Here is a 27836-nt window from a genome sequence, read left to right as displayed (position 1 = left end):
GCAGCGTGATAGGGCATGCCTCGTCGCACACATCCTCCAACCTGCGCGTTGGATTTCACGGTGACGCGCAAATAACGTTAAAAGATGTTTGGGGTCCAGAGTGATCGACGAGCAAGCTGCCCCGGAGGATTCAAGGTGGACAACGAGGGGGGCGGGAGTGTTCCTATGGCCGTTTTGCACATGCAGTCCTCGGGAAAGTTAAAGGGGCCCGGTCTCACTGACAGCAGGGTAAAGCTGGAAGCAGAGGGAGCTGATGGTCCTCTTCTCATCAGCGCTGCTTTTCTGCACTGAGGAGGAATCCGCGTGAAGTGGGAGGCGCCCGCGCGAGCCGAGCTGCACGACTGCTGGCCGAATTTAACAATTAACCTTGATGAGCACAGATTGCTTTCAGGTGCGTTGATTTGGCGATACGGCGCAGCTGAGCCCGTCCACGTTTATAGCCGGATACGGTGACGCATTTCATGCCGTGCACCGAAACTACACGGAGAAAAGGATATTGCAGCTGATAGGCTTTTTTTTTTCTTTTTTTTTGTGGTTGTCACGGGACAGGATACACGTTGCAATGGGAACCCGTCCGATATCCATCCCTCGTATACGTTATTCGAATTCAGGAGCATTGCTGAAGTGATTTTATTCGGACACCCCTTATTGGGATTTGACCGCCGTGTCATTGGGCAGCAGCCACAGTCCCGGCAGCTTCGAGGCATCTTATGAACGGCGGAGACTAGAAGTGCAAAAAACACACACACACACACACACACACACACACACACACACACACACACAAAACTGTCCGCTTCACTATACTCTCCATCTGCGCCGTGCACTGCTTGAAATGAGGACCGCAACCCGGCTGTGATCCGTGTGAAGAGTGAAAGCGCGGGGCGGCAGTTTCTTCGGCTCTCAAGGACGCAAAGAAGTGGCCGCCGGCCGGGCTCCGACAGCATGGAGCGGGACGACACCGACACCGGGAGCGCGTCCAAAAAGACAATACTTGCGAAGATATTTAAAGTTCGCAAGAGGAGGGAGATGCTTTTCGTCCAGGTGTGCTTCATCTGCAGTGCCCTTTTCGTGGCGTGGAGCCTGTCGGCGTTGTTGACCAAGACAGGTGAGTGGACGAAGCGGATCTGCAGTAAAACCATGAACCCACATGCACAACAGTTCGGCTAATTGTAATTCCAGTGCATCCAGCACAGAAACACGCATAGGCCTATATAGGCTATCATGTCAAGGGCAGAGGATAACAACGTTGTGTTCGTTTGCTTGTTCAAATCTGAGCAGGTCCAAAATGTGTGTGCGATGCTTCAGATTGTGGTTTTCTACCCATTTTAGATGGTGTGTGTAGTTTCTATTAATATGCAGTAAATGGCCCTGGATGCTCTCTGTTTGATTTTTGGCCCAGCACCCTCCGTGGAAAAAGTCCACCGCACAGGTTATGGTCAGGTTACAGCCTTTTTTCTTCTGTTATCTCGGTGCTGGAGACATGTGTCTGTTTGTCCGTATATGCCGCAGTGTGCGCGCGGTGGCAGCGGCACGTTTCTAATTTGAGAGGGAGGCTCATAATCACGGCACACGCACACCTCATGCTCCACATGAACACCGCGATCAAGTAACTGATCCCAGAACGAGCACAATTTGGTTCGTCTGCGCTTTTTTTTTTTTTTCCCCAAATCTGCTTTTTTTTTTTTTTTTTTTTTGGAGGGGTGGGGGGCAGTTTGACGGCAGGCATATCGTCGGTCACACTACACTGGCGCTCAGGATGGTGGTTAGTGCTGGCATCATCGCGCCTGGCCCGGGGCTTCTCTCACTCACGCACGCACACACACCCACTGGATCACCTCAATCACGCTCGAGCCTCATCACGCTTCCAGGTTCCGCATGGCCGTCGAGGGATCCCGGTTTTTTTTTATTTTTTATTTTTTTTACGCCGAGACCACAGTCGCTCATTCCGTTTGTTTGCTTAATGTTCGTCGCTCGACGTGCGCGCCGAGCAGACCGATGGCTGATCATGGGTTATGCGTGTGATTTCCCCCGATGCAGGCACTCCCACACACCCATGCTCACAAGTCACAACTCTTACCTCGGGCCCGTGCCAACGCTGACACGCAGAGCATCCCACACAGCCTCACATGCCGTTATGTAATCTAACAAGCAACCTTGACATTTTGCTGGTGAAAAATGATATTTGACACACACACTACTTTGATCAGAGGTTAACTAGACAAAACACCCCCCCAGCGCAGTGCTGTTCATAGGAAGGGACCAATAAAACGTGTGCCAACATGGATTTGCTGCTTCTGTTTTTAAATCGGGATATGAGCATGGGAGAGTAGAGGGCTTGGTCTTTATTTATTATAATTATATTACATTTTTTCTAAAATTGACTAACCCTAAACCTGGTCCCAGCCCCTGTTGTGGGATCTGTCCATCTGCAACCACTTAGGCCCCTGCGCTGAAAGCAGGCTGTAAATTGACAAACTACTGCCTGACTGTAGATCTCTAACTGATGTATCAGAGTTTTATTAATTACATTAAAAACAACAAGAGGCTTAAAAGATTATTCTGAATGATATCATACAGGCGAGTGCAAATCTCTTATCTCCAAAGGCACTGGGAGCCAAAGTAAGCCCCCCTCTGTCACTAATGGCTTGCCTTTTTTCTTTCTTTCATTTAATCAAGTTCTCCTGACCCACACAATGATTGTCATGTGGGGACATTTGACAGAAGGCGTTTATTGTGAATTTCATCCCCTGTTTGACCAGCAGCGGTGATGACGCTAGTGGTGGGATTTCAAGGTGACATGCAAGAGGAAGTGTTTGATGAGAAGGCCAGAAATCCCCTCTGCACCCACGAGACCCAAAGCTCACCATTATACGATCCGTATAATTTAATAGCGGTGGCCCTCGTCTTTCATCCATCCCAACAGGAACATTCATTGTCATGTCCATGTAAAACCTGTGCCATGCGTTTGGCTCCCATTTGATTGATAGTAGTGTGGGGGAGTGTTTATGTGCGGACTGGTCCAGATGGATGGGCTTTGATGTACTACTCCTGGGTTACATCTCCATGAAAGAGGGGTGGGGCGCTACATGCTGTCGTGCATGCTGATGGGGCTGCACGTGTGTGTGATGGAGCTGCGCATGCACTAGAACAGGTGTTTATGGGAAGCAGGGCTCAGCTCTGACAGATATCTGCAACAGGCAGACGGTGATCTGGTGGTGGTGTGTCAACATTAAGGCGAATCCCCGATTTAGGAGAGCATCTTCAGCGTACAGAAAGATAAAGGGGTTCTTGATCCATCGCCCTGTTGAGCTGATTGAAAGATGACAACTGCTGCCCCTCTAGTCTTAATCAAAGTGTGCTCACAGCTGTTTTGTTTGTTGTGCTCCAAAGTAGCAAGATATATTTAGTATCTTTTAATGCAACTGCAGTTGTCAGGTTGGCCTTATTGCAAGTTGATGTGCTCATCTATAAATTAGGCTGACTTTAAGGCACATAATGTTATCCTTTACCATGTTGAGCAATTAATGCTCACATCTTCAAATGTTTGTATTCTTTTGGCGCAACATCCCCAAACCAAAAGATGGAGGACTAATAACAAACCTAATTTAAGAGACCGGGACAAGACGATATGGGGCATTTTTCGTGGAAAATGGCTATAGCAATTAATCTACTTTCAGATGGTGCACCTCTACGGTTCCATCCCATCAGCCACTAAAGATGCACTGACTTCTTGACTCTGGCAAAAATATAAAATATGTTAATTTACTGATGGGCTGAAACGTATCACTATTGTCACATCAAAATGAATAACTATTATCCCAAGTTCTCAGACCTCAGTGACTTCCAATTGTCGAAATTACTTAATATGACCTGCAGTCAAAACATTCCATGTATAAAGCGATACAAAGATGTGAGGCAGCTTTTAATTTCTTTTTTTAAAGCTCAAGATTTACTTTATTGTCCCACATTTTAGTGCATTTTGATTGGGCTTTCACCAATGCTGCATCCACAACACATTCCAAATTCATAAAAGACCGACTCGGCCACAAGCAACGAGACAAGAAAGAACACTTCAAGGGGAATAAAACAAAACTAAAATAGATTACAAAACGCGCTACTACTGGAAAATGGTCAATCATCAATAAATAAACACAAACATTTCAGTGTTTCATCTCAATTTCATCCTTATTTATTTAATCTGCTGCGGTTTAAATATTGTATTGAAGTAGGGATAAGAAGTTTAAAATCTGCAAGGTCGGCTGGTACTGTGAGCCTATTTTCTTGGCTTGCCTTTAAACAGCCTTTTGGTAGATCGACTGCAGGGATGGAAGCTCTCTCACACCTTTTTTTTAAATATTCAATGAAGTCTGCATGAGTTGGACTTGAGTTGCAGAGAGGTTTCCTCCTACTGTTACCTGTAAGAACACTGAACGGGAGGCAGTGAACAGTTGACCCCTAGTTTCAATAGGTTGATGGTGATTTTCTCAAAACATTTCATAATGACAGAAGTCGATACAACTGGTCGATAGTCACTATTTCCCTGACGGTATTTAGTCATTTAGTTCATTGGCCTTCTCATCCTGGTTTAGCTAGTACCAGGATCAGCTGATGGTTCATAGAATCACAGTTTTGGGTGATCATTGATAAGCAGTGAGTTTTAAATGTCCTCATTCCTGAACTTCCACAAGGTACCTGTTCCTAACTGCTTTATTTTTAAAATGTCTTTGGGATAGAGGGTTTGTGTCGGTCCATAGTTATCATCTTCTGAGGTCGGACATTGTCCCTGCAGAATTTAATATAGTCTCGAGTGGTGTCTGTGGCCTCAAAATTCAATCTGTGAAAGTCAATGTTTCTTGCTGTTGTAAACGCGTGTTAGATATTTTAGGTAGTGGCAGGTCTAATCTGGACTAGATTATCGCAGAGAAACCGGAGACTCTTTTAGTGAAATTGGCAGCGTGTCTCAACCACCAGTGTCTGCAAATGTTATGTAACTTTTCACTTTATTTTCAACTAAATCAAATGGTGATTCTCGGCTTGAGTTCTTTGTCCACCAAATGAAACATGAAGTTCCTGCTGACAAACTAACAAGGGTTAATCAGAAGCAATCAAAACCTCCAAGCTCTTCACGACACCAACACTGGTCATTGAACGTGACGAATAAGACAATTAATCAACGTGAGTCATGCCCACAACAGACTGCCGTCCTTATTCTACCCCCAGCCTGCCTAGAAGTCCTGGCAGAGTGCCGTCTCTATTGTTTTTCAATTCAGATGCTCAGCAGGAAGCACGCAGTGCACCGAACGGCCCATGCTGTCACGGGGACTCAGAGATGCACGCAGTCTTTTTCCACGAAACGGCACAATCATTATTTTAAGAATATAACTTTTCATGGCTGCGGTCAAGTGATTGTACACATAACAGCCTGGAGAAATTGCATTTAGATGCACCGTCATGCAAACTTCCACAAACATCTTTTAATGGTCCATCGTGTCCACAAATGACGGCCCATGTGCTCTACACATGACTCTTATTGTCCGATAACGTGACACAAAGGATACGCCAGAGACCGTAAGAGTGAAACTGAGCCGGTTAGTGAGGAGGAACAGGTTGGCGCGATGACTGGATGGTTTGGTGTTTTTTGGATTGTAGAGCTGTGGGAAGCAGCTGCCGTCGCCTTGTGTACAGTCTGTTTGTCCAGCGCCTGCTGAGCGTCAGGCTGTCCAACTGTACCGGATTAAAAGACATTTAATGAAGACCTTTCGGGGTCGGTACACCAGAAAATACCGTGCCGTCCAGGCAGATGACTTTCTAAAAACATGACGTGGAAGGTTGCAGAGTAGAAAACGATTAACGGTGCAGAAACTGTTTTAATTTTTTTTATCCGGTAGGCAGAAACCTCCTGCTTGATGTGTAAATGAGCTGCTCAGATTCACCAACACTACCTTAACAGTAGTAACATTTTGTTCTTGTGGAAACTGCTTGTTCACTGTACGCAAACATTCAGTCACTTCAAATTTGACAAAGATGTGTACAGAGTTGGCACTGTTTCTAATTTACTTAAAACTAGGGCTGCAACTATTAATTACTTAATCGCCAGAAAATGAATCTATAGTTCTAATTTATTTTCCCAAGTTTTAAAACTGTTTTCTTTCATCTTCTGTGACATTAAACTGAATGTCTTTGGGTTTTGGACTGGTTGGCCAGGGAAGGAAAAAAAGACAAGCAGTTGACGACATGCCTAGGGCCTGTTATTATAATTGTCCAGGGCATTTACAACCTATCACTGCTCTTAAAGGCACATTTACAAACTCTGTGAAATACTTTGAAACAGTGGACTCTCATTGTGTAACCTACAACGGCGAGCCAGATGGAGGTAATCTGAACAACTTGTGCACAAAATAAACAATCTGTTCTCAGGGTATTCCCCAGTGATCTGCTCATAATCGAGAATTCCCCAATACTCTGGAATCATCCCGGAGCAAGTTACCGCTTATCCACATTGTGTTTGTGTGGTGCCATTTTATGAAAATGTGTTTAAAACGCAGCTCAGGTCGTTGGTGATTTTTCATGATAGATATGGGACAGCAGTTATGTCCTCATTACGGAGGCTTAAGAGCGTTTTAATGAAAGTTGTACGCTCCTCCTTCCACTCTGCCACCCAAAAACATAATGGCACAGCAGCTGCATGTTGTGTTATTGCGGCCGCCGGATGACAACGTCATATCTACATCAATGAAAACTTTTAACAGATTAAAGATAAGCCACCTTATTTGGATTTATGACAGTGTTCATGGATGTTTTGAGTCATAAAACATACTTTTGTGTAAGAGCAGCCATGTTGGCTTTCATTGCTGCTTCTACAATGTGCAAAATGGAGTTTCAAGGTTTCCCTGCATCAAAAGAAAAGGCTTTTTACAGTTTCAGCAGATCTTAACCTCCAACATGTGCACCAAACTTGCATACTACGCTGCAAGCTAATAGATACTTTCATTCATGTTGACTGTATGGTAAGCAAAGCTGTTTTTATGTTGTGTTTCCTGCAGGCCATGGGATGATTGTGGAGGGACATACGAACCCTGAACACTGGGGAAGACGGCTACTGGCTTCAATACCAGACAACGACACGGAGGAGAAGAACTGTTCCGCACCAGGTATGCTATTAAAGATGCACTAATCAACCAACAGATAATTATCACTCTGCTCTGCAGTTTTCCTCACACCTCCTCCACAAAGCGTTTTACGTCTTTTAGTGCAGCATTTTGTTTTCACGCCCTGCAACTTACAAAAATATTCTTTCCCGGGCAAAACCGCCATGAAAAGACTGCTGTATGCTACCTGCTCGGCACTAAATGGCAGGCAAACAAAGTTGGCGACTAGCCTGTGAATGTAGTGGAGCATTTAGAAGCTAAAGAAACAGATGTTTCCCTCATGAAATATATAGAATATTAATATATAAGATTTATTGATCTTTGTGCACCAATGAATGCACCCGGCATGACTAATGCAGTCGGAATGTCATTAGACGCACTGTATACACACTGTACAACTGTTTTATTTTTTATGAAATTGTAGGACTAATTCGAAGTAGCACCCTGTAGTTGAGTTTGAGTTGATATGCTGCTTTAATTGGGCCGCTATTGTTCTGACTCAGTTTAGAACACCTGCGCTCCAATGAGCACTCAAAGGGCTATTGAAAGGGTCAGGTATTGATTATGTTACAGCACCGCCGGTATACTTGAAGGAAGCGGCGTTCTCTCTAATTCGTTATGCTGACAGTTCCATTGACAGTGCTGACATCGGCATCAGGCAATGAAAAACATTAAAGCTACGTTTTTCATTATATTATTGATGGAAATGTAGTAGCAGCTATGGTAAGATGTCAATTGAATTGCCTTGTGTGTTTTTACAATCATCTGTTTCATTTGAGCTTTCTGTGATTCCCCTATGACTCGGTGAGAAAAGCGCTGTGCTCGAGCCGCAGAGTTAGAGGTGATATTTATTGGATTTGGAGTTTTTTGTAAGTGAGAGCAGGATCATAAAGTGGAAATGCAGATACTAAATGAGACCTCCTTGAAGGGGATCTTTAAGCCCAGAGTGATTTATTTTGCCAACTCAATATTGGGATTTGTTTCACTATTTGTATTTTGGCTAGCGCATGCAGGATGACACCAGGGCGCAGACACTTTAGGAAGTCATTTTTCAAATGTAGTTTATTTTTATGTGGCATCACAAGTGATTCAGTAAGAACTAACTGGCTATGATTTCATTACTGGTCACAGCAGGCATCATCCCTCAGGGATTAGTGAGTCACTGGTGCCGTGACCTGCTATTTTATATATAAACAAACCTTTTTAACCCTACTTGATTTGAACTATTCAGTATTGAGACTGTTTGAATATCACAGTGGGGTCTTGTTGAAATGAGCACCAAATGACAAGATTATGTGCTTGAAGTTTTCCTAATCCTTCAGGATTACTTTTTTTTTTTTTTTTTTTTTTTTTTCTTTCCCCATTCAAATGTCTTCCAGACTGGCATCACCAGACTATACTTCACATTCCACACATTTCTCACCGGCTCTAGTCTTCCCTCTGATCCCTGCGCTGCCCAGTCACTGTGAGCCGATCATGTGACTCTTTGTTCTTGGGTCATGGTCTTGTGAATAATCCTGTCATAGCTTCAGATTTCAGGCACCTCAGATGACCAGTTGCTATGTTTGGGCTAGTTGTGGGCACTGAGTGTCTGATTGTAAATTTTTTACAACATTGATTTGGGCTTTTCCCAATATCGTACTGCAAAATGGCACTTTAACAAGTTTCTTTTACTTCTAGGCCAAATTATCCTAAATTGGGGAAAACAAAATCTGACAGATGAGGCCAATTATATATTTTTCCTTATTCACTCAGCTTTTTTTTTTTTAACTCTCCCCAACTCTACAGATTCAAGAAACGCAAACTTTCTAAAGTTTTGTGGAAAGTAATCCTACATTGATCACTTTTCTGTCTGACCGACTACAGTTAACGTATTGTTCATGTTGCACTTGTCAGGGCTATTTACAAGATGACATTAATCTAAATGGATGTTCATGGTCTTTCTACTGTGACAAACGTGTTTACCAGCAACACATTTGACAAGAACTGAAGAGAGTTCTCCGTTTCCAACTCTTCCAATATGCAAGAATTATTTAGCATCGCTGATCGGTATGTTTGTCCTGATTCCCTATGCAGTTGTTTGTCCAGACCTGATGATCCAGCAGTGGTGTGTCGAGCTCTAACCGTGGATGGACTGCTCGATGGGATGATAATTATTATTGGAGGCTTTTTCTGTGTGTGTGCAACATCTGAAGCTCAGTTTAATTAAGCCGGTGTTTGTGGGCTGCATAGATTACACTCGGCCAGCTTTGGTCTCTCTGCCTTTTCCTCATCATTATTGCTGTGATCAGCGAGGGAGTCCTTTTTCAGGGTTCACGGGGAGTTAATGTTGTTTTGCTTGTCCTGAAACTTGTGCTGCTAAGGCAACCATTCATCATAAGTGCTTTTTTTTTTTTTTTTTTTTTTTTTTTTTTTTAATAAAAAAATAAAATGATATTCGTCTTTCAGTAATAACTCCTTGAAAACACAAAGTGCTTTTTGTGTGTGCTCCTGCTTGATTGCAGTGAATGCTTGTAATCTACAAAAGTCTAAACCACACTGCAAGGGGCTCATACAACTTCTTGATACTCTTATTTAACAGTCGCAGGCATATTTTAAGATGCATTTTCCCAGTAGCAGGCCCATGGCAAATGAAAACGGATGCACTCTCACTTCCCCCTAAATTCAACACGTCTCAAGTAACTCTTTGGATCAAAAGTAAATGTCAGTTTTTATTTCCAAATTAAAATGTTTTTTGAAAACTTCAAGGTAATGATCAGAAGTATGACCAGAATTGCATTTTGCTGTTTGACTTGAGGTTTACTTGGGGACAGAATATTAGATTAGATTCCCCAATGTGGGACCGGCTGATGCCAACTGTGGAGCGAAGAAAATTGGAAAGGGGGGCAGAGCACCGTGGCTAATGTTCTGTGGGAGGAATAATTTGCTTTTAATAAAGATGCTGCTAATACCATATATTTAAAACTCCCACTCGAGTGGCATAATTGGCCTGGTAGAAGACGACAGCGCAAGAAGTAGACGTGAACAACAAAGCAAAGGTTTTAGTATGGTTGGGTTTGTACTATGAATTAATCCGACTGGATTTGATTTGTAGTAGTTTTAGATATGGCTCCAATCCTCCCACGGCCAGGGGGTGCACATGTTGCATTTTTGGCTTAAAGTGTCGTGGGTGCCGAGGAACTGTGGGTGACTGGCCCAAAGCAGGAATGGTCAACCAGAAAAGGCTTGCTCTGTTATGGTGTAAAGGTATGAGTAGAATGAGTTCTGCTGTTGGCAAAAACAAAAGGCAAGATTCGAGGCAAACAATGGGATCTTGTATGCTGAGTTACTTTTCATGGGGAGGGGGCAGGAACTGTGGTGGAAACACGAGGAATGAATCTGCCAGCGGGAGGCAGCCGGTCCACGTTGGAATGCAGGTCTGTCAACTCCAGGGACACACCAGAAGGAGGCTTCTTAAAAGGGAATTACACAAGCGGGATTATGCTGCTGTGCATAATGGAAACTGACCTCGCTTTTGCTTCGCGCACACATGCCAACGGTGGAACAATGCAGAGGAGAGGAGGCTTGCAGGCACGAGCACCTGCACTTTCCACGCTGCCCAGTTCAAACGCGCCTGACCTCTTCATGTATCCACTCGGTCGCATTCTGTTCTGCTTCAGATTTGCAGATTTTTATTTTTTTTTAATAACTGAGAAAAGGGACATTGGGTTTAAAGGCGTGTGGTCGCAGCAGTGAGGCGGCTCTATGCTCTGTATTGTTGCAGATCCATACCTCACCCCCGAGGGAGCTGTTTACCTATATCTCCTGTACACAGCTGAATGCATCCGTCTCACAGTGGCGTCCCCTTTAGGTTATTGAACCAGGTGTCTTCTGGTCCACCAGCTTGGCCTCTTTCAGCAGCCTGACCGCTCGCTCTCGTATGAACACGGTCACATAAAGGCTGAGGGGAATTCATGCTAAATGTAGAAGTGCGATAGGTATGAGTGTTCATGCAGGTGAAATTGCATGCGAGAACAGTTGTACATGTGATGTACGAGCATGTGAAAGTAACGACCTAACAAGAGGATACGTGCGTGTTAGTTAACCCAAGCCCCTGCGTTAAGAAGTTATTGCTTCTGTGAGACACAGATGTTTTTCTAGTCGGGCTGCTCGTTATGTTTACAAGAATGGCTGCCGGTTACATTTGAGTCATGCTCTTTACTGATGTCTGCTGGAGTAAGCTAATTATCTAATAAACTAATAATGACCCGAGGAATCCTTCTCCTCTGAAGAGTCTCTTGACTACTGTACTGGAGCGTCAACTGTATTCCGTTAATGACTTGGCTGGGCTGTGGGTCGGTGACAGAAGGTAGCGCCGGGCACTCTGCCAAAACATCATGCTCGCATCATAATAATTTTATTCGGCTGTTTTTAACAAGTGATGACATTGTTTCCATCTAAAAAAACATACTTTGCGTGGCTCCACCACATCTGTTTGGTCCAGGCCGCCGCTGTGCTGGGTGGAGACTTGCCTGTCTTTCCATCTCTGGGACAACAGACGGTACCCGATACTGAGCTCCATTATGTAACGGCACCATAATATCTGGAATATTACCAGATTATGGAATTAATGCACACATGTAAAGAGTTGCGGTCATGCTCTGGCTTTAATACAGCAATAGTTTAAGGTTATCTGGTACATGCAGAGAGACTTGTCACCTGCGTAGAGACAATATTTGTAGGACTTAAGTGTATTCAGTGTTTTTAAATGGCTAAACTTTGTGCTGCAACAAAGTATACGCTTGCTTACAGTACATGTAATTATTGAATGCATTTTAATTGATATCATTAGAATCCCAGACAAAGTATAAAGCATGTTTTCATGGAATAACATTACTGCCAATCAAACATGATTTTATTTTTAAACATTTCCAAATTGGTAGCAAATATTACAAATGGATGAATACTGTCACTTTTTTAAATCAATAATTCACAATAACGTATTACTGCCGCTGACCGGCGTAAACTGGGCCTAACATGTCAAGCTGAATTTAAATTATTTTATCAGCTGACTTGACACCTTTCCTTTTTGTGAAAAGTTGCCGTCCTGTACATATGGCAAAAATATGTTTGGCCCTCTTTTCACACTAAAGCTACAAGTATTAACTCTGAGATATTAATATTGTGGATGGGAAGGCGGAGATGATGTAATACATCTGGGGTGGAAAAGGACCTCCCCTGGTCTCTCCCTAACATCAGACCACTCTTTAGTTTTACCCCTAATAATTGTCATACTGTCCCTAAATGTCCACACTTAAGGAAGATGGCATCTCATCAAATCCTCCCAATGCTTGTTGCCAGTAATTTCTTGCATAAGCAGCACAGTCAGGTGTCCAAACGGAGAATCCAAGGTTTATTTATAGATTTTGTAGCTCATCCTATGAAAAGGACTTTTTTTTTTTTTTAACCTCCCGCCTGCTGTGCCGCTACAGACATCCTCTCGCTCCCTCGCTGCCTCAAACAGACGGCGGCCCCACGCAAACACAAGAACAGCAGCATAGATGCACGTTTTGATTTGTACACTTGCATAACCTTTTGTTCAGCAACACATCCTTCATTCTGATAGCAGCCTCCTCTGCACCATCTTATACATGATGTGCAGATGTCTAAAGCAATATCTTATGAAATGATTACAAATGATTAATAGCAAGCAAACTCTTAAGAGATGAAACAATTAATTGAATGATTCACCGTTGGCAAGAAAATGAACCTGCAGATATTTTGATAATTGACTTTAATGCTTTTTCTATAACTTTTTCATGCAAAAAAGACGGTGGTATCATCAAGTAATAAAGTCATAAGCCATAATTGTATCATATTAAAGTAAGAAATTCTTGTAAAAATTATACCAAATTCAACTGGGCAACAAATTCTGATTCTATTTATGAGATGCATGACTCTAATAATCTGTCGGTTTACCCGCTCCTGTTTGTACATCCTGTCCTTTCCTTGTGTGGTAAAATGGCTGTGGATGCATGTTCACGTCCCGTTCGACCTCTATACTGAGGAGACGCAGACAAACCCTGTAGACGATGTCTGCTTGAGTGTTTACAGGGACGGGGAGGTGACCCCTGCTTGCCCTCTCACTGCTGGCGCCCTTTAAACACCTTTTGTGATCACCTATTTTTAACTCGCTTTCAGCCAGACCTGATTGTGCACAGAGGCAAGGGGCTGAACATGTAACCGAAGAACATGGATGGCAATGGCATTTAATTATTGATTAATGGCAGACCTGCAGGTTTGGTGGCTGAACATGGAAGCAGAAGGTGAAAAGGATCTAACAGCAGGAAATTCAAACCTGATGCTTTTGGTTTTATGTTTTTCAGAGGCATTAGTGGTAGGAGCTGGTAGAATAATGTTTGGTTGTGGGTGTTGGGCCATGAGGTATCAGGACTTTAGCCTACTGTATCAGCATCAGTTTGTTTTCAGTCACCTCTGAGGGCACAGCTGACAAATCCTATAATTGATTGCGCCTTTGCTTGAGGCCGGCGGCTTTCCGACACGTTTCATTCAGCACATAAACGTGTCGGAAGGGAAATGAGCTGAAGCGGCCTACAATAGTCCATGTTGCTGTAAGATCCCAATGTCAGCCAGGTGTTCTCTAGTTTCTCATTATATTTAAGGTCATAAAGACATTACTCATACTATTATTACTTTGTCTAATCTGTTGCATTTACTGTGTCATGAAGGCGGTCTCGGTGCTGCTGCAATGAGACGCCAAAACTCCAAGGCTGGATCAAAGAGCATGACGTAAAAGAAATTATAATGCCATTTCTGGCAAAGTCAATGCCTGAGATGACATAATGGAGATGCAACATGAAAAATGTCCATGTACGGGATGTAAATGGTGAAATGCATCAGTTGATTGAGTGGGCTTGCACCACATACTGTAGAGTGTCTGATTTGCCTGTGCAGTGTTCCAAATGCTTCGCTGATTCAGTCATGTGTGCACACAACGCTGAGTGTCATACAAACTGGCAACGGTGAGGATGGGACAGATGCAGTGGGAAGTCTCAGGTGAGCACTGTTCCACTTCACGAGTCCATATGCGACAAGGGTCCAAAGCTTGCCTTATATTCAATTACAAACGGCGTTATTCTCCTGGCTCGGACTACAGTGGTTTGAAAACTACGAATGCCAAAATGATGGCACAAACGGTAGTGCCACAGCAAAGCAGTCACATCTACTTTAATTTTACATTTTGGGGATGGCAAGGTCCACCACTTTGATCCAACCTGAAATATCGCAACAAGATGATGAATCCTACAGATTTTGATGCTCCCTTAACTTTTCATGTCTTGAGGTTGACGTATCTGGTAATGAGTGAAATGTCTCTACAACAAACAAAAACTTGGCACATAGTCGGGTGATCAACTTTGGTGCTTCCCTGCTTGTTCATCTAGTGCCATCATAAGGTGCAAATAGTTGGCAACCCTGGCTGATTGGTAACAATGTATTTTTTATCAAGGTGATTTACAGAATGTGTGTTTTTTAAAACAAAACAGTTTGAACAAGAAAGCTGGATGTTCATCAGTTATCTACTTAGAGCCAGACACCAAATGATGCTGCACCACACAAGCGAGCATATAAAATCTGCTAGAACAGGTGGAACAAAAAACTCTAACAATAAAAACTAATGCTAAAATCTTAATCCATTGTGATAATGTTGGCACGCTGGCATTAGCATTAGCTAATACACCGCTATGCTCAAGTAGAGCCACACAGTTCCTGCATGACTGTAGACCTGTTTCATTCGGACTGTTCATTCTGCACTAAAAGTCTAAATGTAGCCTTGTGATGGCTGCAACTTGTGTACGCAGTATGCAGAGTATGTTACAGGCTCGTTGCAAATAGAAACGAGACGCGAGCCTGCAGTTTGTGGGCCCAACAGGAACCGGTCAGACTGAGGCCGATCACCACAGATGCCGGGTCCGGTCAGGGTGACGGCCAGCTTCTGTCTTCAGCCAGGTGCACTGTGGACGGTTGTGCTCCCAGAGATGTGGGCCGTATGGCGGCACCCTGACCACACTGTGTTCCAGCTGGAGCTCTGGTGATGGATGATGAGTCCTCAGCATGGGAGCTGCTTTTTTCTTTCTTCTTCTGCCTGCTTGCTTTAATTCTGTATGACTGCAACCTCCTAATATAGCCCAGGCTTTTACATCAGTTTTTGAGAAGATGTGATTTCTTTTGTTTTCTTCCTTCTCCTTCCATGAATAGGTATGAAGTCATTGGTTGCAGAGTAGTGTGACATACTGCAGGCTGATTGTCAGTCCTTTGGAAATTCAAAGCTCTTGATGTTGTCTGAGTTTCCACCTTTTTTCTTTGGATGACGATCACAGGCTGCTATTTCATTTGCATTTGAACCTCTCCGACTGCGGTGCCCTGTTTTTAGATGTACAAGAGATTTTTGCTGTATTAGATAGTGTGACGGGATGGAACAAGACGAGTCAGGATGACACGGCTTGTTACCATGACTAAACTAATTCAGTGGCAGCTTGCTGAACCAACAGGGCACCCGCGGCCCTTGAGACAGACACCCATCATGAAGTCCTGTGGTCCTCTCTCGGTGGGTTGGGGACATGTACCTCGCTGTTTTGCCGCTTCTGTGGGGTGACTGACATTTCCTCTCTCCTCAGCAATACACGAGTTCCCCAATGACGTTTTCACCAATGATGAACGTAAGAGCGGGGCCGTTCTGTTCCACATCGCGGCGGTAAGAGGACTTCTTTTTTTTTAAGCTGCTGCACCTGCATCTTCATCACATCTGTCCCCAGTCAACACTCTCAGTAGAGCTCAGCTGGTTTGAGGTGGATTTAGAAGCTTTTTACTTAGCACACTAATTGCTTGTTTTTAGCTTTAAGCTGGGAAGGTAAGGTTGGAATTACTGCAAAGTAGCAGTTTTTGCTTAGCCAGATTGTGAAGACGAAGCTTTTTAATGCTCAAATGATTTTCTGCACAAATCGGCATTCACCGTTTTTGTACAAATGTAACTCACACAGATGTGAGGAAGATAAAAAATGGATAGAACAACAATTCAATAGTACTTTGAGCGTGGAGGTTTATGTCCTCTGTAATGCAGATCTGTGCCGAAGAAGGCCGTGGGATGCGAACAAAAGCTCTGGGAATAGCTAAGTAATTGCACTTTTAATATTTTATGACATTTATTTTGAATTATTAAAGCCAAAACGCAACCACATTTAACAGGGTGTATGATATCGTAAACAAAAAGGCCAGGGAGCAAATCCGTACGATTTATAATCAGCTGATATAACCCGTGTAGTCTTTTTAATGTATTCATTGGAGCAGCTACAAAACTACCAGTTTTTTGCCAGATTTAATGTTAAGAATGATTACATTCATTATAGCAATGGTGATGCCTGTATAAATGTCCATTTGCCTGCCCCGTTTCCCATGCATTTATCTTGTATGAGCTGGTTGTCCACATGAAAAAGCATTATCGCCTACATATAGTCATGCTAAACACCACCGACTTGACCTGTGGAGTTCAATGGAGTTCTTAAGTATTGTTCAGCAGGAGGTAATGCTCTTCATGCTGGATTTTAAGTGGCTTTAAAAAGTGTAATAGTCAAATGCAAGTCAGGGCTGCAGGATTTGAGAAATACTGAGATCATGAGGCTCCTCCCCTCATAACACATTCCCCATTCCGCTAAAACAAATTTGACCAGAAACCAAAATGAATTGGCCATGAATGGAAATTAGATATCGCGGCATGAAATGTTGCCTCAAAGCCTTCTCCCCACTGGGGTAGAAAGGCTGAGACGTGAAACTGTTAACTCATATTTTAGTCAACCAAAATACATTATTTAAAGTCGGTCTTAAAGTGATAGTCGAAGATTCCCTTTTATTTTTGTTCCAATGCCTTCGCTGCAGTTAGGCAAGGTAAAACACAGGGAATTTCATACTAAATGGACGACGGGATGATTTGAAGATGCCTACTGAATTTGTCTAACTCTGACTAGAAATCGATGACATTCTGAGGAGAGTTGTGAGAACTGTAGTACTTTGCCTTCTTGACATGGTTTGGCACGTCTCACCACACGGAGATTCCGCCTACGAGGATGCTTTAGAGAGTAGCAGCTCATCTTCTCTCGTCACTCAAAACATTATCATGATCACAATAAGGGTGGGTGTGTGTGCACCCAAATTTGATTTCACTTGTGAGGTGAAAATCCATGTAGAGACTTAAGTCTAAGCGCAGTATACTGGACTACTCAAACAATAAGTGACTCAAACTGGATGCTCCACACTGAAATGTAACTTCTAACTGTCCAGACTTCAGTGCTGAGAAGAGTACAATGGAGGGGGGGGGGGGGGTCTGATCATACTGCAGTCCTGCACTGCCCCCTGTGGATAGCATAGAGCAGAGCACCGCTGCTGGGGCTGCCGGGCCCTGATGTCACAGCTGATCTATAATTTATAGATCTTGCCCCAGCTACTGAAATATGCTGCTTACCCCCCCCCCCCCCCCCCCCCTCTTCTCTCTCACATCTACCCTGACAGATCCTGTAGATTTTCAAAATGCAAGAGAACAGCTTGTTGCTGAATTGACATTTGAATTTAATGCAGGCACTATCATAATTGGATGCTGTGCTTTGAGATTCCCCTTCACCCGTCCTTTAGCTGGAGAACATCTTGCTATGCCAAGGCTCTATTAACTTCACTAATTTCTGCTGATTTAAGGATGTGTGTACACACACTCTGTCTTGCCCTTGACACGCACACACTTCATAGTAACTACTGTTTCTGTCTATAGGCACTCTACATGTTTCTGGCCCTCGCCATAACATGTGACGAATACTTTGTGACATCGCTGGAGAAGATCTGTGAGGTACTTGGGCGTTGCAGTCTTTGCTTTGTCAGTGTTAACATCACACAATGCGTTTTTTGTTTTGCGTAAACAACTTCTTTGCTTTATTTCTGCAGAAACTTGATCTGAGTGAAGATGTTGCAGGAGCCACCTTCATGGCAGCTGGCAGCTCTGCACCAGAGCTTTTTGCTTCAGTCATCGGTAGTGACGCGCACACACACACTCAGACGTTTCCAGATGGCTGCTGTCACCGCTAGTTCTGATTGGCTGCCCCTCCATGTGTACAGGTGTCTTCATCACCCACGGTGATGTGGGGGTGGGGACCATCGTTGGCTCGGCGGTCTTCAACATCCTTTGCATCATTGGTGTCTGTGGGATCTTTGCTGGACAGGTGTGTGTTGGAGGGAGTGACTTACTGCTACGGCTGCATCTTTCTGTTTATTTATAGACTGCAGAGCACACGTGTAGCAGAAGTCTTTTCTTTTTTGCTGGGGGGGGGGGGGGGTGTAACAAAGCCATCTGCTTCAGTTGGCGTTCTCTGAAAAGGTTTTAGTAGAACTAGAGAACTAAACTCTGGAGGTGTAAATATAGATAGATGGATATATACTTTATTCATCTCCAAGGGTAAATTTGTTAAAATAAATCTATTTATTCTCTAAGTGCTTTCTGTCAAGTGAAATTGACAGAATGAGTTTGTTGGTTAATGCCTTTTTTTTTTTTTTTTTTTTTTTTTTTTTGGACCCAAAATGCTTCACAGAACCCTAACATACAATGATCTAAAATATGACTTTACTTTGCCCTTTTTAAATCAGGTGGTGATTTTGACCTGGTGGGCAGTTTTCAGGGATTCCTTCTACTACACCCTGTCTGTTTTGGCTTTAATTGCAGTAAGTTGGACCACATGCATTTTTTTAAATTTTTTTTTAAATCAACATCAGACCATCTTCTTTGAATTTGTTTTTCCGACTCTAAATTTAATGAAGCTGTGATCCTTTTTTCTTCAGTTCATCTACGATGGGAAGATAGTTTGGTAAGCTATTCATCCAGTTTTGCTTTCAATGTGTCCATATCTTAAAATGTCACTTATGATTGGAAAGCTTAATCACACAAGGACTTTGCTGCTATATCTTCACCTGGTCTTGTTTTGCCTCTAGCTTATGTTGGCATGTTATCAAACTTTAATAGACATGGCTGCACCTGTCATTGCCAATGTTACACAATTTACCGTTCATGTAACAAATGTCATTGTTCAGCAAAAGTTAGTCTGACTTGAAAGGACCAGTGTGTAGGATTTCAGGGGGGAAAACAAAGTTATGAATATTATATGCCATTTCTAAGTGTATAATCACCCGAAACTAAGAATGTGTTTTCATTAGCTCTTGAATGAAAGACATCGTGTTTTAGCACGGTTTTGTAGTCTGTGGCATACTTTTTTTAATTTTTTTTTTATGTTAGACATTTCCAGGTTTTCTTATTGATTTCACTCCTAAATGCCACAAAATAATGGTTGCAGCTAGAAGATCTGCAAATATTCATAGTAGTAGCTGCTAAATGAAACTGGATTTACCCTTATTTCAAGTGTGTGGGAACCTGAATTCACTGTTTGATAATTCATCCTGTACTTGTATCCTCACCAGGTGGGAGAGTTTGATACTGGTGGTCATGTATGCAGGATACATCCTTGTCATGAAGTGAGTGCTGCACATTTAAAAAATAAATCCCAGTTATTATTGTCGAACTGACTGAAACACATTCCTACTGCAATAACCAGCATGTACACGCGGGGAGAGTTGCTTTAATTCTGCACTTTTTTTTTTTTTAAGAACTTTATTTGAGTCCGAGCATGATGAGAGCACTCAGTATTTTCACAAGAAGAATGGGGTTCCAGCTGGAGGGGAGGGTCTCATTCATGTCCCCTTATCCCAGATGTTAGATAAAGATTAAGCTCAAAGAATGTTATAATGCAATTTCACACAGTTGGGACACAATTTAACATTTTCTCATTTTTAGATCTTTGACAGTGATGCTTGATATCAGAACTTAAAATCATTTTCTATAATTAATTGAAAAAATGTATAAATGCTGCACATAGCGGCCGACAGATAATTAACTGTAATGGCTTTTTTTTATAAAACTATTGCCCCTTGGCACTTGGCTTGTCATTTGAGCCTTTGATTATAATCAGTAGTTTGTTTTCTTCTCTTCTATATTGTCTATAAGTGCATTCAATCACAATATTTGTTTAGTCGGCCCCCGAAAACTTCGTCTCGTTGAATCTGTTGCCTTTCATCTTGTATGAGCAAACTGATTGCACAAAATGCAGACTCATCTATCGCGACACATTTGTGTCTTTTATAGTCCAAACTGCATAATGCCAGCCCACGTCGTCCTGTGCCGCTGTCTCCGTCCAGCTGGTAATCTGTGTTGCACTCTGCAGCAGCCTGCTCTCTCCCTGCCATAAGAGTTTAATCTTTCTCCCTCTGCAGTGGCTAAGAGCACGGGCTTAACCGGATCACTCCGCTCCTTTCTCATTTGGAGGAAAGCAGTGCTTACTGTATGTGCCGTCATATGTCTGCCCTCTCCCAAAAATATCCGCTGCCCACTTTGGGCTGTTTCAGTGAAATGGTGTAAAGTGGGTTTTATTTAGCTCGATCAGAGCACTGAGGTGACCTTCAGGATTCTTTTCTTCCTCCTCAAATAGTAGACACACTGCCAATCGTGAAAACAAATGACAGCAAAGGGAAAGACGTATTGCCACAATAAGAGTAGAACTCTGTTCATGCTTCATTATGTTACATTTCATTTAGCTGACGCTTTTATCCAAAGCGACTTAAATTTTTGCTCTATACACCGTAGACCCAGCAACAGGGAGCAATTGGCTCAGGGACACATCGACTAGCGGAGCCGGGGCTCGAACCACCGATCCTCTGAAAGATGGGCATGCTAACCACTGAGCCACAGTCGCCCACTTTATAATCTTAAATAATGGGAATTTGTTTTCGGATATCATTAGTCCAGAATACTTGGGCCTAAAACTAAGCCACTGTGATGGTCTTCATATGTAGCCTTCAACGGTTGCAACCGCTGAACCACATCTAATGTAATTAGAAACAGTTAACAGTCTTCAATCATGGTTTGTGGTTCTGTGTGTTTAGCTTGCTAGTCTTCCTTTTTAAAAAAAGATTAAACTCAGTATATGTCTTTTCATATTTAACAAAGTATTATTTATCTTTTACAGACTCGTGCTGGGCTTCATCGATCTCTATACAAATCTAAGAATCACTAGCTATAAGTTCAGAGGGTAGCTTAACAGAAACTAAAGTAAAATGTGGAATTACGATAACTATATTGAATTATTTCTTGCGAACTGTAAAATACCAAACCTTTTTAGTTTTCATGTTGGCTTTCAAAGGTGTAGCTTCTGAATGGGATGGAGCTGTTCTGAGTGGTAATTTGCACACATTCTGTTCAAAGGCAGCATTTGTAATCCATTTTTATGTAATGGCACTCAAATGGTCTCATCGAAGACCCTTGTTGCGTATGAAAGCCGTGTGATTGGCCTCTGGGAACACTTTTCCCTCCTCGTATGCATAACAGCATATTTCAGCCATTTTTCTTAGTTTATGCTGATGCAGTTTTTTTAGAAAGTAGTTAGAGCCCTTCTTCAGGAGCTCATAAACCCAATTTGCAAATGTGAATATTGAAACTCAATCTTGTTTATTTCTTTCCCTTATGGACTCTGGGCCCAATTATTTCTGTGTCTCTAATTCAGGGATTGTGTTCCGTCTGGTTACTAGATTCAACACCAGCATGCAGAGATTTTTCATGGGGTCGAAGCCAAACAAGAATGTGGCAAATGGTAACGCTGCAGCCAGCAGTGAGATGGAAGACGGTAATACTAGTTATGACTATGTTTGGGATGACGACCCGTCATTGCCTTTAATCTCATCAGGTAAGGTTAATCAGACAGGCTGGGTACCCATTATTCTGTCAGAACATGAATTGGATGTTGGAAAAAATGTATAGAAGATTTGACTTTGCTTCTCTGAAGACTGGTTTTTCCCCCTTCTGTTGGCGGGTATGTGGCTTTAACCAGTGCCCCTTTCTGCTGAACTAATGTGAGTTGTTTCATCTTCTATGGTATTCTGCTGCAATTTACATATAGGAATAGTTCAACACTTTGGGAAATATGTTTATGAGAAGATTGATAGTTCTATAAAACACCGGGAACGGATAGGCATGCGTGATATTGATCTTATCAACTCTCTGCAGGACTGCAAATAAACGCATCTCCCAAAATGCCAAACTACTCCTTTTTTAAACATGATTCTGCAGGATCATTTTCCAAATATCAGGAAAACTTCAGTCCTTTTGACCTCATGAACTGCACTACTTGAAGAGAAGGTTTGTCAAATGTGTCGCCCTCTTTTTTTCGTTCCTGTGGTAATTTTCAGTTCTCGTTGTTCCTCCATTCATTTCCTCTGCCCACTAAGTCCTATTCTGAGTGATAAGCAACTGAAGCTTATCTGAGCATACGGGGGCACAAACCGCATAATGAACATAGTCTTCATCTTCCGGTAATGCAGTTCAATGTCAGGGAATTTTTCAAAATAACATCTTTTAGTAATATTTGGGCGAGATTTCCTCGTAAACACAGTCCTCCACTAATTGCTTTCCCACTTTTGACCTTTTTAGAAGTCTGTCTACTCAGTGATATTTAACCCTTACCTTTTGGCTGCGTTAGTCTTAACATGCCTGTCTGTTTAGCCTTACTAAACCTATTCTTGCTTACTGTCAACAGTCTTGTGCTGCTGTGTGCCAATTCTTTCTGCTTGCATACTACTTTCTTCTGCTGGTCTCTGAGGCGTAGACCCACTCACTCCTGAAGTGGTAATGAATTTCACAAGAGGAAATGTTGATGCCGACTCTGTTTACACACTTAATTTATGTGCACCCTTGCATGCATAATAAGTCGGATTAAGGCAGAGTTAAACTAATAAGTGTACTTTGGAACTTTTTATTCTCCATGCACTGCATCTTGTATCTAATTGTAAGCGCCGGACAAATGCAGAGTTATATGATCCTAATAAATCATTTAAAGATTTGTACTATTGTTAGAGCACAAATTGACTGAAGTGGTCTAAGTGTCTGACACCTGTGCAACAATTTGAGATAGCTAGATCAAAGATGTCAGAGGTTGCGTCTTTCATGTCCTCTTGAAATCAATCATAAATATTCACAACGGTTGGGCAACTTCAAAGCTGCACCAGGCAATTTGGGAAAGCTATTTGATGTTCAGTATCCAGACATCATTTTAACTCGGCTGGTGTGTGTTATGTTTTATACCAGAGGGATGAGAGGTGGAGGGAGGGAGAGAATCTCCAAGATTTAAACTATTTTCCTCCTATGATATGAGCATAGGGTGAAAGGAATAAATAATTTGGGACCATTAATCTGCTACTCACAAGACGAGATGTGTTTTTTTTTTTTTTTTTTTTAAAAGAAGTAGCCCCATCATAACTGAATTGGCTCAAGCCCCAAAGTAGTATTTCAGCCAAGAGCGTTTTTTCTGCTGTGTGCGAGTTTTATTCATATTCACACGCATACCTGTGCAACATCCTGTGAATATGTGCAGGTTCATGTAGTCCTAACATGTGAATCTTTTCCATTCGCCACCGTCGGGTAAAAAACAGGAATGTCATATCGACTGAATGATTAAGTGTTTGTTTATGGCTTCATCTCACTTTCCTCATTACTGTTTGAGACAACTAGCAACATAAAGGCACTAACATAAATGTCGAGGTCACTTTGTAAAATATGAAGGAGTGGTGTGAAAGGAGGGAGTTCCAGAGTTGAAAAAACGCCCCGTCCTGTCCAGACAAGACTTGGGGGACTTTGTTGTGCTGAAGTTTTGATTTGTATATGTATAAAACTGCCAAAGTTGTGATTTAGGTTAATGGGAATGGTGCCTGTTGAAATACAACATTGCCTGATGCAGCTTAAGTTTTGACATGGTGATAAAGTAGCCCTGGTTGAGCGCCCATTTATGTTCCTTAGTAACTTGGCCCGGGACACTGTAGTGCGTCAGACTACAAAGTGACACTACAGATGTTTATAGTAAGTACATATCTCTAAGTTTTAATTAGTCTTAAGGATGCTCCAACAGTGCCTCCTTTTTCAAAACGGCGCACTGTCAGGAAGCGTTAAGTACATGCACTTAAGTGAAACAAAAAAATGTATAAAAACCTTGGGCTATATGTTCATGGTGTGGTAGATTGACGCAAAGGTAATTTATTCATTAAGTTATGATTTTTGTTGTATGTTTGCATCATATTCCTCCACACCTCAGTCAAGCCCACCAAGGCTTACCACCGTGGATCAGTGGTGATGGTGGACGAGATCATGAACGCCAGCCCTTCAAAGTTCAGGTTCCCAGAAGCTGGCCTCCGTGTCATGGTCACCAGCCATTTTGGACCGAAGACCCGTCTGCGAATGGCCAGTCGCCTCATCATCACTGAGGTACAGCCCAGTGTTGTTGCCCCAATAGAGTATCTAGCTGCTACTGTCATGTGTTGAGTGTTCCATTTTCAGCTTTGACTTTCTGAGTTTAGTTTAAAATTTCAGACACTTTCTTATTTCTTTTTTTTTTTTTAAGCCCCAAAGAGCATCATTAAACACTGGCACAGTTTACATGTACTTGTATTTTTCTTTTATTTATTCATTCATTTATTGACTGCAGAAACGCTGCATAAAAAACATGGTGCAAAGTCGCAGCATGTCTGCTCATGTACTCTTTGACTTAGTTTCTTTTTTCTGAAAGCGCCAGAAGTTGGTCCAAGCAGCTAATGGAGTGGAGACGCAAGTGATTGACGGAAAGGTTGAAATCGAGAATGGAAACGTGCCAGAGGACAAACCCAGCGAAGAGAAAGAAAATGAAACTATCTCACCTTTTCATATTCCAAGTATGTCATTTGTGTATAAACGGACTTGGATGTAAAAGGACATTGGAATAATCACATCTTTGACATTTCAGACATGTATGAAACACTTTCATGTGACTGAAATTTGGGAAAAAGAATGTGTTGCATTCAAATTGCACTTGTCATGTGAGCAATAAACTTGTCTTCCAGCATATTAGCAAAGAGCAAGAGGCTAATCTCCAATGTGTGTTCCGGCTGCAGGGGGTATTGGCAGCAAGTTGAAGTGGCTGATCTCGTGGCCTCTGCTCCTGCTGCTGTTCTTTACCATCCCGAACTCTGCCAAGCCTCGCTGGGAGAGATTCTTCATGCTCTCCTTCATCCTGTCCACCATATGGATTGCCATCTTCTCCTACTTTATGGTCTGGATGGTGAGTGGGAAAGCAATAACTTAATGTATTGAGTGAGGCATTTCCAGCTCTCTGTACAATATCATTGTACATTTTTATATCTTTTTGGTTAGACAAAACAGGAAAAATGTTATCAAGGGCTCTAGATAATTGCAATACACTATTTACTGGTGGACACAGCAGGGAAGCATTAAACATGAGTACTTTGTGTTACGGTTGACATGCTTTTTCTCATACAAATAGAAAATGCTATTTTTGAGCTCCGACACTCTGTACATTTCTCTCAGGTGACTATAATCGGCTACACTCTGGGAATTCCCGATGTCATCATGGGCATCACTTTCCTGGCAGCAGGCACCAGCGTCCCAGACTGCATAGCCAGCCTCATTGTGGCTCGGCAAGGTAGACCGCTCCCTCTGAAACGGGTTTAGATTGCAATTCCATCAATGTAATTTATTATTATAAATTACACGGTGGACAGCCAGACGCTGATATTGCCTGAGATACATTATATCACTAGTCCTCCAGGACCTTTGTGGTGGAAGTGCTTTCTGGGATGTTTCTTTTCTTAAGGAACATGGATATAGAACTGTATTTAGATCTCTGTATTTATTGTAAGCAACTTTAGTGCAGATGGCATTACCATGCACGTGTGCATTTTAGCAATAATTGATCGAACTTACAGACTTTGTAAGCATTTACAAATCCAGTATAACATTCTTGGAGTACTGTCCATAAATGTGTTGCCTACTACATGCAAATAAAATAGTTTTAGGAACTAAGCACAGGAATAACACGTCAGAATAAGGTTAGAGCCCTCGAGAAAATTAAAGTACAGAACGGCAAAGTCTCAATGGAAATCTTTTATATCTGTTCTCAAATGTTGTCTCCACCCCCCGCCCCCCATGGCTTCCTTTGGTTTTGTTGCAGGTTTGGGAGACATGGCCGTGTCCAACACTATTGGCAGTAATGTGTTTGATATTCTCGTGGGACTTGGGCTTCCCTGGGCGATACAGACAATGTGCGTCAGCTATGGATCAAAGGTAAGGAGCGTGCTTACTTTAAAAGTAGTTTCTGTATCATTGTACCTATTGGCGTAAGAAACTACCAAAATCCAGTTCCTCATCTTTGATGTGAATTGTTGTCCTCTCCTGTGCGTTGCAGGTGATGATCAACAGTCGCGGCCTGGTGTACTCGGTGGTGCTTTTGCTGGGCTCCGTGGGCCTTACGGTGAGGAATGTTAATGATTATGCTGCCGGGGTCCCAAATGTTCACCAACAATTGTTTTTTCTAAGTGTATCAATGTAATAATCCTCACTACTTTTACATGGATAAATAACATCCCTATTTGGCTACTACCATCACTGATTCACTGTTATGCAATAGCGACTGAACCAAGTTATGTAATTAGGTCATCAAAATGTTAAAATTCAGTGTTATCCTTCCTAATGAAAGATCCTACGGTGCAAATGAGGTAATGGATGACTTTTTTTTTTTTTTGTGACTAAACAGAAATGTGGATACTCTTACTGCATTCAATAATTAAGTGGAATGTGAAACTCGTACTGGAAAAGAATGTCAGACCAGAACTCTGAATTGCAATAAATCCCTACTTCACAATGCAAACAAACATTTGGTACAACACTGTTGGAAAACAAATGTTACTTCTATTAAGAAACTAAGTTTTAGTTTGATCTTTATTTAAACTGCTCAATTTCTACAGTAATTTCAGTTCATCAATGCTTTTTTTTTTTTTTATACAACATTGGGAGAAGTATTACATGTTACTTTGTTCTTTGGTCCATTTCATTGCCCGTTATCTCAAAACACTGCACATTAAGATTTCATTTGAAACTCATGATACCTGGCACAACCCTCTCTGATGTATTTGTGTGCAGGTGCTGGGGATCCACCTGAATAAATGGAGGCTGGACGTGAAGCTGGGCCTGTATGTCCTGGTGTTGTACGCCATCTTCCTCTGCATCTCCGTCATGATCGAGTACAACGTCTTCACCTTTGTCAACCTGCCCATGTGCTTTGAGGATTAGAGCACAGCCGATACCAAAACCTCAACGCTCCCATAGCAACCCCAAAATCTTTGGCTCTTTTTTTTTTCAATATTACTGGACCTATCTGCAGACTCTTTCTTCTCTCTTGCGCTCTTTATTGCAATCCTTCTCATCCCAAATATAAATCTAATTTCCTCAGAGGCAGTACACGCTGTAAGAGTGGACTTCATTCTTTCTTTAATTTGTCCTCTCGTCACAGTGCTGGTCCTTAATTCTAATTATTTCAGGCATTGCCTGTTATTGCAGTAAAAAGTCTTTAGTTATTCTGTGCGCCTGTTAACTTTCTACCCATCTAGCATGCCTTTAGATGTTGGGGACCTCCAGAATCATAAGTGCCCCTGTTGATTGTCGGTGTGTGTTTTCACATTGTAGATTTCCACTCAATTTCCAAAGCCTTTTCACAAACCAAACCAGAGTTTGTG

The 27836-nt window shown here is 42.3% G+C and overlaps 1 protein-coding gene across 1 annotated transcript; it reads left to right on the top strand.

The window, feature by feature from the left end:
- Positions 1-945: 945 nt before the first annotated feature.
- On the top strand, positions 946-27393 carry slc24a4b (solute carrier family 24 member 4b; the record flags this gene model as incomplete). The annotated part of the gene is made up of 17 exons (XM_079216225.1): positions 946-1108; positions 7047-7154; positions 15827-15903; positions 17965-18039; positions 18135-18219; positions 18306-18409; positions 18831-18905; positions 19023-19048; positions 19656-19709; positions 21816-21910; positions 24368-24537; positions 24839-24980; positions 25200-25366; positions 25633-25747; positions 26276-26388; positions 26510-26575; positions 27244-27393. 17 exons carry the CDS (start codon positions 946-948, stop codon positions 27391-27393), a joined length of 1785 nt encoding a protein of 594 aa, XP_079072351.1.
- Between the last annotated feature and the right edge of the window lie 443 nt (positions 27394-27836).

This window comes from Taurulus bubalis (genome assembly GCF_910589615.1).
Source record: "Taurulus bubalis genome assembly, chromosome: 3".
Lineage (NCBI taxonomy): Eukaryota > Metazoa > Chordata > Actinopteri > Perciformes > Cottidae > Taurulus > Taurulus bubalis.
This window is presented reverse-complemented; position numbering and strand designations above follow the sequence as displayed.